This window comes from Canis lupus, chromosome 1 (assembly GCF_003254725.2).
Source record: "Canis lupus dingo isolate Sandy chromosome 1, ASM325472v2, whole genome shotgun sequence".
NCBI classification, from domain to species: domain Eukaryota; kingdom Metazoa; phylum Chordata; class Mammalia; order Carnivora; family Canidae; genus Canis; species Canis lupus.
In genome coordinates this window covers 46669435-46682485 of record NC_064243.1, presented here as the reverse complement: position 1 = coordinate 46682485, position 13051 = coordinate 46669435, and the positions used below count along the sequence as shown (strand labels likewise).

Genomic DNA, 13051 nt, shown 5'->3' with positions numbered 1-13051 from the left:
TTCTTTTATTTCAGACTTGAAGTCAGTGTTCAGCAAGTATGCTTTTGAAATGCATGTTTCTCACAAATAGACATTTTCATCTTCTTTTCCTTGTCATTTTTTTAAACAAAAAGATTTATTTATTTGAGAGAGAGAGAGCGAGAGAGCACGGGAGAGAGCAGGTAGTGAGGAGGGGCAGAGGGAGAGGGAGAAGCAGACTCCTCCCTGAGCAGGGAGCTGATTGTGGCGTTCGATCCCAGGACCCTAAATCTGAGCTGAAGGCAGATGCTTAACTCACTGAGCCTTCCAGGTGCCCCTCAAATATCTTAAGCATAGTATTCATGTGTTGCTGAAGCTCAGATTCCAGTTGCACTGGCTAACATTCCCCACTCCGTGTTTATCTAGTCAACGTTATACACCACCTACATAGGAGATGGGAATATTATCTGGGTAATTACAAAACTCCCCATAGCCGATCTGTTCTTCATCGGCCATTTTCCTTGAAAATAGGGTTTGTTATTAGTAATAGATATTTAAAATTATGAGATGATGAAAAAGTTGGATATTGGACAATTCCAGACTTCTGGAACTATTTATATGGCACCATGTGTGTGTAGGATGCACTAAAATCAGGCAGGGTCTACATACGCAGAGGTCTGGTTTCAACGGACATATCTTACAACAACTATTTCAGATTCTATTTTTAAGGGAAAAGAAAGTGGAATAACCTGTCATAGTGGGATCTCTTTCAGGAGAAAGGGAAATAGAACGATCCCATAAACAGTGACATGCGAAGGCACAAAGATGGCTCCCAGCCCACAGGAGGAAAGGTCATGTAAGTAATCAATGTTAAAACTTACTTTTCTTAAGTTCCTGTTTATTCTAAGTGAACTGGAAGCTTTTTAATTTGGTCAGCATTTACTGAGTGTGCTGTGACTTGCCAGGCATTGTCCTCAGTCCCAGGGATAAAAAGGAAGCAGTGCTCACTGCCATCGACAGGCCACTGGGCTTGCTGGACTCTCTTTGGTGTGGATGATCAGTAGGACTTTGCAAAAGCAAAGACTCTAGAGCTGGATCTTTGAGAGTAAGTATAGGGGTTTACTAGGCCAGCGAGGGGCTGCATGGACATTCCAGGCAAAAGGAATTCAGCTCTAGGAGCAAAGAGCTGATATAAAACCACAATCAGCAGTATCAAAATATGGAATACTGAACTGGCTCCCTCCATCTACTTCCAATAAAAGGCACTGATGCCACATTAAAAAAAAAAACAAAAACAAAAACAAAAAACTATACACTGACGTTCAGCTCCCCCAAAATACAAGTTTTTGTCTATTTTCAAGTAGAACTTCAATGATATGATTCTTGGATTTTGTGTGAAACAGACTTAAAGAAACAATTGTGAAACTAGGAATTCTATTAATATCTGAGTTAGGCCTGAGAATATAGCAGTTATTTTATCATAAGAATTTTCTTCCTGTGACATTATAATTTCAATTGAATCACAAAGTATTTATAGAAAGGTCAAAAAAATGGCAGTATGCTACTGTAAAGAAATGAGCTATTTGTCCATAAAATTTACTATGACCAATATGTACACAGATTCAAATCTCTCCAAAACATGTCCTCGGGATACTCTGAGGGAAGTGCTAAGCTGTACTGGACACAGCTGGGTCTCCCCATCTTTCTAGAAACAATTTCTTGCAGGACTTCCACAATGCCACATTCTCCTTGGTTTTCACTTAAACTATTGGCTGTTCCTTTCCCTGTTCAGGGTCTCTACATTTCCCAGTGCCCTAGCATTCAGACCTCAGAATTCCTCTCTCAATATTTCTCAACCTTGGCTACACACAATAATCACCCCGAGAGCTTTATAAAAAGTACTGGTGGAGTACCGCAGTGAGACCCATTTACCTCGGCACCTCTGGGGCTGAGCCTCACACCCATCGTTTCCCAGGATGTTCTGTACAGCCAGTGTTGGGAACCACTGACCTTCACTCACTTCCCAGGTCAGCAGTTCCCAGACCAGCAGCTTCAGCACCAACTAGGAACCTGCTGGAAATGCAAATTCTCCAGCTCTACCCCAAACCTACTGAATCAGGACTTGGGTGTGGGGCCTAGTCACCTGCTTGCTCAAGCCCTCGAGGTGATTATGATGCAGGCTAGGTGCCCTAGGTAATGTCATCTAGAACCCTGATGACATACACTTACTTCTGCAGCTGAGATCTCTGCTCAGAATCTAGATTCTTCTTAGAACCAGCTGCCTAGTCAAAATCTCCCTTTGGATGCCTAACAAACATCTCAAATGTAACACTTTCAAAACCAAACTCTTGGTTCCCCTTCAAAAATTTGTTTCTCCTTTGTCTTCCATTGTACAGAATCCAATCTTAGCGGTTAATACCCTTCTGCCCCCTTCTGCTGCTCATACATCCAGACACAACGAACCTCCCCTAGGTTTCTGCAGTAGCCTCCTAGCCAGTCTCCCTCGTTTCCACCCTTGCCCCTTACCGTCCACACTCAGCAGCCAGAATGATCCTTTTATAGACTATGTTGGATCATGCCATCCTCTGCCTTCTCTACCTGCCACATGTCTTCTAAATCCCAGTCATAACCTCCCAAACCCTATATAAGCTGGACTGTGGTGACTCTCTAATCTAAATGCCTACTCATTCTGTCACCATCTCCCCCTCTTGACTATGCTCTGGCCCCAGTAACTGTGTGTGTCCCCTGCCCAACACACCACATGACTGATCAAAGGCTGGTGTGCTTGCTTGCTGCTCTTGCTTGCCTGGTTACCTCTCTCCCAGACATTCACATGGCTTGCTTTTGCCCTTTGTTCATGGAGTTCCTAGTTTGAATATGAATTTCTAAGAGACACCTTTCCCAATCACTGTTCTCTAAAAGAAGCAACCTGATTTTCCCCCCGATAATACCTGACAATTATATACTTATCTGCTCATTTCCCATCTGTCCCACTAGAGTCTAAGTTTCATGAGGACAGGGCCCTTTGTCATTCACATTCGGTGCATTTTCCCCAGTTCCTAGAAACATGCCCGCAGCCTAAGATGTAGTCAGTACTTGGCTGAATTAATGAATGAAAGAGAACGATAAATGAGGAGGAAAGGAAAATGAGCATTCGGGCCAGCTGGCCTTCCTCAGGAAATCACCTGATTTATCCAATAGCAAAAGTACAACATGCTATTTTTCAAAAACACACATCCAATGAATTAGTACATTTGGCATCCCTGGCAAGGTCACATCTTGGCATTCAGCTATATGCATTTAATGTAGTTTGCAAGTACAAACTCCCATGTCACTTTCTGTTTGGAAGGGAGAATATCAATGTTAACAATCCCTGGTTATATCATTTATAAACATGCAGATGTGAATTATTAAAGATTAATGCATTTTAGGATTGGTGTCGGCATTCCGTTTGTCTCCTGCCGAAACCAATTCTGTTCTTCATTAGTCAGTGACAACCCCTATCACCCTGTTATGGAACAGAAATCAAGGTGCGAGGGTGTGAGCTCAGAGCAAGTGATGAAACTGATTAGTAAGAGACTTAACGGCTATAATCAATCAACACATCATCATAATCCCAGCTCCAGGGTTATCGGAACATAGAGAAATAAACATAACACCCGTTACAAAATGGTTTTGTGTCCTTCACAACAAGTATCTGTTCCCTTTTGAAAAAGTAACACAGATCAGAAGTTTGTGGAATCAGCTTGGGGAACATCTTGACTCTAAGTATTACTCATTCTATCACCATTTTCCAAAATGTGTAGTTGATTGATTTGTGAAATTTTTACTTGTAGGCTAAAATTCGCTCACAAGAGCTTCGGTACCCTGCACTCCGATTCCTCGCTCCCAGGGAAGCCAGAGAAGGGCACGGGTCAATGCCAATGGCATTTCCACAGTGGCAGCATGCTGCGGCTTCAAGGAGCAACAATACTCAGCTAAGCACAAGTTCAGAGGGCTGACGAGTCTACTCAGCTCAAGAATTGAAATCGAACAGTAAACAAAGCGCCTGAAGTGCTTCTTCAGTGAACAGTGTAAAAAAATAATGGAGAAGTAGGCGTGGACTGCTGGATCGACCACGTAAACATATTAGTCACTGCTAATCTCACAGAGCGGCAACGAGGCACCAAATACTACCCTGGTGACACAGGCTTTCCTATGTTTTCATATGCTGAAGACCAGAGAAAGGCAGTGGAAAATGAGAGTTTAAACTGAATGGCGTAACTTAATTTTAACCAAGACAAGGGAGCAAAACCAACTGGGAATGTGTATTTTGAGAAAATCTTAATGTTCTCCTATTTCTGAATGTGGGAGAAGGAGAGGAAAAGGTTTAATTTGAAATTTACTGGAATGGAAGAATTGAAAACACTTTCTGCTTTAGAAAAAAACTAGAATTACTCATTCCCCAATTACCAGAATACTTGATTTGGGTCAGGAGGCTCAAAAGGTAAAGGTAGTTCAGAACCCTGGGGCAGTTGCTTCAAATGCAAGGATCTGGTCGCAGATGGGCAGTGGGGAGCCTGCCCTCTAGAAACAGCAGGAGAATATCCACAAAGTGCTGAGTCTCCATAACCTGGCTCCTGGTCTAAATTTTAAATTAGTACCCTAAAGGGGAAGGCTCTGTACCTAATAACTAAGCCACACAGAGATGCAACTACATCTCTCTTAAGACAAATATATTGTTGCTTTCTTGAGTGTTGCTAAGCATCATTTGGACCAGATCTGAAATTACTGTTTTGTGTAACATACAAGTAGTTTACTTTGTAAGGGGAAAAAAAAAATACTGGCTGAAGTTCTCCATGGTTTGTAGAACTGCTGAACTGATGTTTTCCAGGCTGCCACAGATTAAAAACATGGATATATCAATGGCATTTTGTGTTTAAGAATTTTTTTTCCTGCTCAGCTTGCCAATAAGCAGCATGCATCTTCCTTGCAACAAGCTGTTGCAGGATTTCTCCTTCGAGAGAGAAGCCAAAAAGGAACACTTGATAGATGTTTTAAAATAAGATTACCAGGTAGGGTGACTGTGTACACTTTCAAGTAAAAAATGTATCATTACCTGTACTGTCTCGGATATGCTACTGATGGGATCATGACAGGAAACTGGTTTAAAACCACTTATACAGAGTGAAATAAACTCACAATTTTACCCTGAGTTTTAAGCAAAGATTAACTAAAAAGTGGAAAATGTATTTATTGAAGACCAGTTAGGCTTTAGCCCTGAGAGTTCTAAAAAAAATCCAAGTTTTGGAATGGATTAAAAAATCGAGAGACATGGCTTGCACTCTCCAGTGTTCATTTTATAGGTACTAATCTTGATAAATTAGACCAGGAACTATCATTTCCTCTCACTAAAATCCTTCCTGTTCACTCCAGCCTATGACTAACTCCTAAATGCAATTCATTTTTCTATTTCCCATTATAGCATCCTTCCAGAATCTGCTTGTCTGAATGTCAAATTAAGCAAGAAAATTAGTTTTTTGACCAGAATATCTTCTTGTTTGTATCTGCAGCTCTATCAGCTCCCAGAGATACCTTAGCTCTCACTTGGCCGACTGGAGGGTAGAACCAGGTGAATGCTTACATAGAAGGGCTCTGAATATACCACAATGCTGCCCAAAGAGTCATTTTCCAATGTTTAATCGAATATGTGCCATCTTTTTTTGGAATTCATTCCTTTAGTATCTAAGATTTTCCTGAGGGATACAAATTCATTATGACTAGTTGGTATGCTGGATGCATCACTCACCATCCAGGAACTGACATGATAATGCTTCGGAGAATCATGCTTAACTCTACAGTAACTGATGCTTTAAGAGGGTGGAAGGGCTATCTCCGGCAAACCAATTCTACAGGCTCTGAAACCCTGTGATCCTTTTTGAAGGACAGCAACTTAAGTTATTTGCCCGCCCTGAGCCTGTATAGGTAAAGGGGCACAGTGTGCCAGGTGGCCTGTGCCTGGGGGAGGATCCCCGGAAGCAGCTCTGTCCTGGGGGGGGGCCCTGTGCGGAGGTGTGCCCCAGGCAGTGCTCCAGCAAACTGCGGAGGGAGGGAGAGAACAGCTTCCAGAGGAGGGAAGCATGCATAGCAAAAGATCAGAGCGATGAGGACCGCTCTTAAAAGATTAATGAAAAGTTTTGCCTCGCCTTGCTCTTCTCCTCCATGGTCTCTCAGCTTTTAAACTGCCCTGACCCACAACCTCTGCATCTCTCTTTCTCTCTTTTTGCTGCAGGCCAGCCAGACAGCAGTCAAGCTGGGGAGGGGCAACGTGGGAGGTGAGACCTCAGATGGCAAGGCACAGAAAACTTAAAAAGAGAGAGTTTTACACTCTTATTTGACGAAACTTTATTTTATCTATTGATGATGGCCAGGAGAATGTGGTCTTTGATTAGTCTTATAATAAACACTAGGACGAAGACAGAAGGAATGGTCATGAAAACAAACATCTATTCATCATGACGCTAGTGTGAATACCTAGGTTTGCACCTCTGGTCCTAGCCTGTTATAATCAGCAACCTTTCTGCTGTCAGATGAAAGGGTCTCCACCTAAAATTGGACTTGGTACAGATGCCAAGTGTTGTTGTTTTAGAAGACGAGGAAAATCTATTCAGGGATTTACAGTTACTATCCTTAGATCTCGGTTATTAACAAAACCAATGAATATTCTCAGCAGTCTGAACGTGTAAAGTTTTTATAAACAAAAGTGTTTATCAGGCTATGAACAGTTAATTTCTGCCTGCCCATCACCTCCCCACTGTATGTTCACCCTTCTTAATATTTAAACACTGTTACTGCTTACAGCACATGGAGGAAAAAGCTGACAAAAGCCTTTGGCCAATAAAATAAAAATTAAAAAAAAAGTTCGGCTTATTTACATTTTTGCTTTGTTAGTAAACTGGCATGGCTGGCTCTGGAGGCAAGACAAGTGAAATTAACATCCACTAAATCTTCTGGCAACAGCAATGCATTCTGGTGTTGTGCTGTGTCAGCTTCACTATGTGTTAGGACGAATTAGGCCCAGTGTAAGACCTATACAATACATTCAAGACCCAACAGTTTATTTTCCTAAAACCAAGGTAAATAACTCTAGGATGTAAGCCAGTAAGCAGTAAAAGTACAACAGGATCATTTATTAGGAGGGAAACCACATGTCTAACATCAGACCTTTCAAATCAATTGCACCCGACATTAGATTTGCCTGATTTAAATGTGTATATATACACACACACCCAATTAGAAAGATGAAGATATTTCATTTCTGTCTCTAAGGATAAATACACCAATATAAAAAGGAGAGAGAAATGAAAACAAAAAGTAAAAACAAGAAAATTCATCATGGCACTGGGGGAATGTATAACATACACATTTTGGTCTCCAACGCTTGTTTACATTAAACGACCAGGGCTGAAATTCTTGAACTTCTAACTATAGATTGCTGCAGTGCCAGAGCCCAGCAATGTGCAAACAAAGGGAGAATCCATGTGGCTACTCACCATAGAAAACCTCCATCCTGCTTTTCAAAAGAACGCAGGAAGGAAAAGCCCTACTGAGTTAGGGCTGTGCCAGGGCCGATGCAGTGCCAGCGTGCATCACAGTAGTTGTTCCCATGACGCTCACAATGTTTGTGAGGCAGCATGATAGGAGGGCAAATTTGCAGTGGGTGGAGAAATGCTTTAACAGGCAAGAAACAGCTTCAGCCATTCGGGATGCTTTACTGGGCTTTTGTTTATCCACCTCTGTGATAGTTCTCATTAGCTGTCAATTTCATTTACCAGGACAGAGATAGAGAAATGATTGCTCTTTTTTAAAAAAAAAAAAAAAAAAAAAAAAAAACCAAACCCTGGGAGGCAACACTAGAAAGAAGCCCCCACAACATTTTGGCTTCACCTCATCGAGGCTAACAGCTACACAGCAGCTGTGCATTTCCACAATGACTTGCTGGAGAGACAATGATTGAAAGAGTCAGTCTGTGACACTCGGAGAGGCAGTAGCAAGCTAGAGCAGGAGGTAATGGGAGAGAAGTGAGGTTAAAAGAACAAGTTAGTGCTGGGAAGGAGGGGAAGGAAGGGGAGATAGGAAAGCACAAGACTATGGACAAAAGAAAAGGTAGGTGGGATTTCCAAACATGTGCTCCCAACGCAGTGGTCTAAGTATCCTGCCCTGGGTGGGACACCAGGCAATCGCCACCTGATGTGTGTACTTCACCAGGGTAGACTCAGAGGCAAATGGCAGTAGACTGCACATTAGCTTAGGATCTATAAAGTATGGATTTGCAAAACCTAAACATGAGGACTACGGATGGGATAGGAGAAAGTGAGACTCCTAAATGGGCCTAACTATTCTCTAAGGAAAGGTGCCTTTGCATTTGGTTAAATAAAAAAAAAAGAACAATCAACTTTATGGGCATCTCTAAAATGTGGTTTTATTATCTATGACCAAGTTCACATAAATACATTAAAAAAGTAAAGAAAACAAAGAGCATATAGGCTAGGTGGAGGGAAAGAGAAGACCAAATTTTTTTTCAACAAAAACCCACATGATTTTTAACAAATCCCTTTCAGATTACAACATATAAGATTTATGATGAGCATCTATTATAAGCTGATGTGTGAACGTCCCTGGGCTTAGCTTTGGGAACAGAAGAGGAGAAACATGTGGTATCTGGACACAAGCCATGGAAGCTGACCACTAAGGTGGTCCTGGGCAAGCATGTATATAGATGTGTGGCTCTTCTGTATGAATTAAAAAAGGGTGCCCCCCACTTCCCACAGGAGAGCATCCCAAATTTCATTCCTATTTACCCTTCCAGCCTGTGTTCTTGTCCTTAGTAGCAATGGCTAAGGCCAATGAGAGGGTGATACTGATCAGTTAGTTGATACTGTCTGGGTACATACAAAAGTGTGAGAAATAATCCTGGATTTTAAACTGCATCTATCGTTAAATTTTATGTTAGACTGCCGGCTTATCACATCCCACAAGAGTCAAATCTATGATCTAAATAAAGCAAGGGTATAGATTCTTGTGCCCCTACCCCAATTTTCTGGTCTCCCCTGGGCCTTCTCAGACCTAATCCCCTAGAAGATCAATCACTAACCTATCTTTTTTTTTTTTTTTTCAAGTTAGAAGAAAAATGGATTCAACTTCGTGAAAATACATTATGCTTTCATGGCTGGCACAAAGCAGTCCTAAGGAGTAAACTTAGTAAACAGCAAGTCATCACTGGAAACTTTATATGCATGTCTTCTGAAGTGTACAAGAGCTCCAATGGGTTACGAATCAGAAGACTTGCTGCCCAAACCAACTGTTCTGCTCCAGACAGTCACCATGTGGGCAAGCCTCTAGGTCTCCAGTAACAACAACCGGAACCACCACAACAGTTAACACGCAGAGTGCTTACCACGTGCCTGCTTTATGTGCATCAGCACATTTAAATTTAACAGGAATCCTGAGAGATATGGTTATTATCTTTGCAACTGCATAAACTGAGGTGCAGAGAGGCTTCGAAGCTTTTCCACCGTGACACAGCTAAAGTGGCAGTAAAATGAGGGGTGAGGTCAGAGGATTATGAAAGTCCATCCCTACCGATATGTTATTGTGATTCCACCCAGGAGAAGAGTGACCAAGTGGTGAAGCTGTTGTTCAGATCTCCCACGAGGTTATTCCCCTTACAATAAATAACACACACATCAAAGGAACGTTCCATTTGCCACACTGTATACAACTCCATCACTCTATGGCTTCTCGTTCAGCACACCTGGTTATGAATCTACTTGAAGAACATTCCTCCCCCAAGAAGTGGAACTTTTGCTGTGTCATCTCTCCCCTGGACCACGTAGATGCAGAGGAGCTGACCTAGAACTGTCTGGTGACATGAAAATGTAGGCCATGGGCGGTTAGCATCTCTGACCCAAGTTTAAAAACAAATTGTAGGCTTTAAACAACATTTCCAAGAAACCTGAAGGCTTTCTAAAAACTTACTTTCCTAAGAAGCTGGCAGAGAGAATCACAGTTTGGTCCCCACCTGCAGCAACTGTAAAGAACAGGCCCCGCTTGAGGTGGAGTTAATAGGTCAACAGAGGCGTCATCTGCTGACCAACTTAACCCTGCACATAACACAACGAAGCACCAGACTCTGAAGGCAGTTCTACCTGCTGAGCTACCTCCTCCATAGTCTGTGCTATCATGTGTCCAAAGTGAGCTCTTTTGTTGGGTTACGTGTTCCACACTGCATCAAAATCCAAACAGTGAGGAAGAAGTTTCAAAATGCCCAATGGAATGATACACGTATGTCTGAAAATCATCAGATTGTGAACTACCCGTGTCAGGAATTTTAAATGATAAACTGCAGTATCTTTAGACCTCAGAAGAGTTTTCATTGAAGTTATTAAGAAAAGTCCTTTTGATCCAAATTAGAAAGCAGTGCGTCCTTGCTTGACAAATACAGTAGTTTACATATGACTTTCTAATGTGTAGGCAGATGATGCTTCAAAAACCATCTCAATACCAAAAACTGCCTAAGGAATTCTGAAATATAGAGTATTCATAGCTTTAAAAATGTTAAAAGCAGATAAATCCAGGTTTACTACAATCTCTTGGGTATAAACATATTTTTGAAAAAAAGGTTAACATCAAAATGCCTTAATCCAAATGTGCTAAATTATAGCTGTATCTAAAATATGGATGAATCTTAGAAACAGAACATTTAGTCAAAAAAGCAAACTCTAGGAGACCATTTGTAGTACAAATGGGGTAACCACATTTTCTGTTTTGCCAAGAACCTCCCTAGTTTATGCTTGTTGTCCTGTAATTATTAATAGTGACCTTTCCATGCCCCCCGTGTCTCAGCTTGGTTGATAAATTATATAGTCATGCTAAATATGTTTCTACAAGTACGTTTCTATAAATCTCAAAACTAAACAAAACTAATAATATATATCCTATGAATTTCTGTAATAAAATTCTTCAAAAAAAACTCCAAAAAGAAACACTAAAAACATATTCAAACAGTATTTGAGGCAGAGGAGAGGAAGAAGCCTGAAGATAAGGGAGGAACACAAAGGTGGACCAACAACACTGGTCATACTCCAATTCTTAAGCTGGAGAGTGGGTTAATGAGTATTCTTTGATGGTTATGTCTCACGATTAGCATGTTCTTATGCTTATGTATAAAACATCCCATAATAAACATTTTTTAAATATAAAAGAAATAAAATGTGAATAAGGGGTAAATCTACCATCCATGCTTCAAGACAACAGAGTAAACTATCAGAAAAGTTATCTTTAATATTAGTTCTAATAGGTTAGTAAGAGGTACTTTCTGACAGCCACCTAGATCATGTTAGCAAAAGTTACGAGGGAAAAAATTACATTTAGTTTGCTGATAAAAGAAATGGGTAATGTTGACATAAGAAAGCTGGACGCGACGGACAAACAGACAAATAACCCTACGTACATAATAAGGGAAGCTGAAGATACAGACAGAAGTTGTATGATCACCGAAATACTGAATGGGAGTTAACTGGAACATGAACTCCTCATATCAAAATTAGAAGGTACATTTCTATCAGTAACAAGGACTTGGATGTGTGTGGGCCCAAGTAAAATACAGGTGAGCATAAACACAAAACATGGGTTACAAAATAACTGCTATAGCATAAATTAAATAGAACCATACGATCTACAGCCAATTCTTGTACACAATCTCACCTCAGTGGCACTTACCAACAGAGCATCTTATTGAACAGAGTCATTACAACAAAATATGCTGAGAATAATTTTCTAGCATAAGGTAAATGTCCAAACCAAAAATATCAGAGAAATTGTTTATATTCATTGTTGATTATTTTTAGGAACTGGAACTCTCAAACGCTTTGGTGACAATTCACAAAGTTAAGCTTCTAGTACGTGGTCCTATCATCAAGTTTTCAATAGTAAAAAAGCAGTGGAATGTATGTCACTATTGATGAACACTAGGTCTGTCTTCACTACAGAGTAAAATAATAATCATTAAAGAAATGAATACCTGGAATACTTGCAGGAGAAATCGGGCCAGATCGTGACTGGTTACTTCCCACAGGAGAGCCAACAGGAGAAGGCGATGGGCCCCCAGGGATGCTGGAGAGATGGGGGGATGCGTGTGGAGAGAAAGGTGACTGAGCCGGGTTGCTTTGATCCCCTTGGCTGCTCGTGGACCCCGATGCACTGACTGCTGAGCTCAGGGTGGCCTCTGTTCCTGTGGGGAGGTCATCGATGGAGCCAGACAGGTCCTGAGAAAGAAAGGAACACCATATATTTATAAAGTAACATACCTAGACCCATTCCTGACCAAAAAACTATTTAAAAATCATAACAATGTTCCTTTCAGAGACAGTTTTTTCTAGATAATACCCAAAACTCAGAGCATGGCCACTTGTTATTAGAGGACTTTCAGGAGGTCTCTTGTGAGTTGCACCCTAAGAGCTGTTCTGGCCCTAAGGTAAATAAAGTTGTACCTTTCTTTCCTAAAGCCATCCGGCTGCTTTCCTCTAAGCTGTCAGCACCTAGTCCGACACACTTACTTTTGAGTCCCAGAAAACAGCACTTGAGGTGGTGACTTACCATCTGAATGGAATGGTGGCTTCAACACACTGAAAACTACTGTTCTGGATCCTTCTATCCAGAGTCAACACTGAAAGGACTGTTTTAATTTCAAACTCTAATATTCTAATGGAATAGCAAATTTTTATTAACTTATTTGAGAGGGTGTGTCCATGTGCAAGCAGAGGGTGTGGGACAGGCAGAGAGAGAATCTCAAGCAGACTCTGTGCTGTGTGGAGCCCTACATAGGGCTGATCTCATGACCCTGAGACGAAACCAAGAGTTGGATGCTCAACTGACTGAGCCACCCAGGCACCCCAAAGAACAGCAAAATTTTAACCTTGTGGTGAGAAATTCTTACATTCTAAATAATTGCGTCATTATAATGAAATAGTGATATGTACTTTTTTGTATGATATTGTGCAAATAAATCCCTTTGAGGTTATGTTGACAGAAATAATATCCTGTCATCCCTTAC

General features: G+C 41.1%; 1 protein-coding gene across 11 annotated transcripts in view; it reads right to left on the bottom strand.

Moving 5' to 3' along the window:
• ARID1B (AT-rich interaction domain 1B) overlaps positions 1–13051 on the bottom strand; it is a 434844-nt gene that overhangs the window by 114170 nt on the left and 307623 nt on the right. For all 11 annotated transcript variants that reach the window (XM_049113926.1, XM_049113935.1, XM_049113930.1 and 8 more), the window contains one exon: positions 12020–12263. In XM_049113926.1, coding sequence (XP_048969883.1) covers positions 12020–12263 — 244 coding nt within the window. The remainder of the gene's footprint in view (positions 1–12019; positions 12264–13051) is intronic.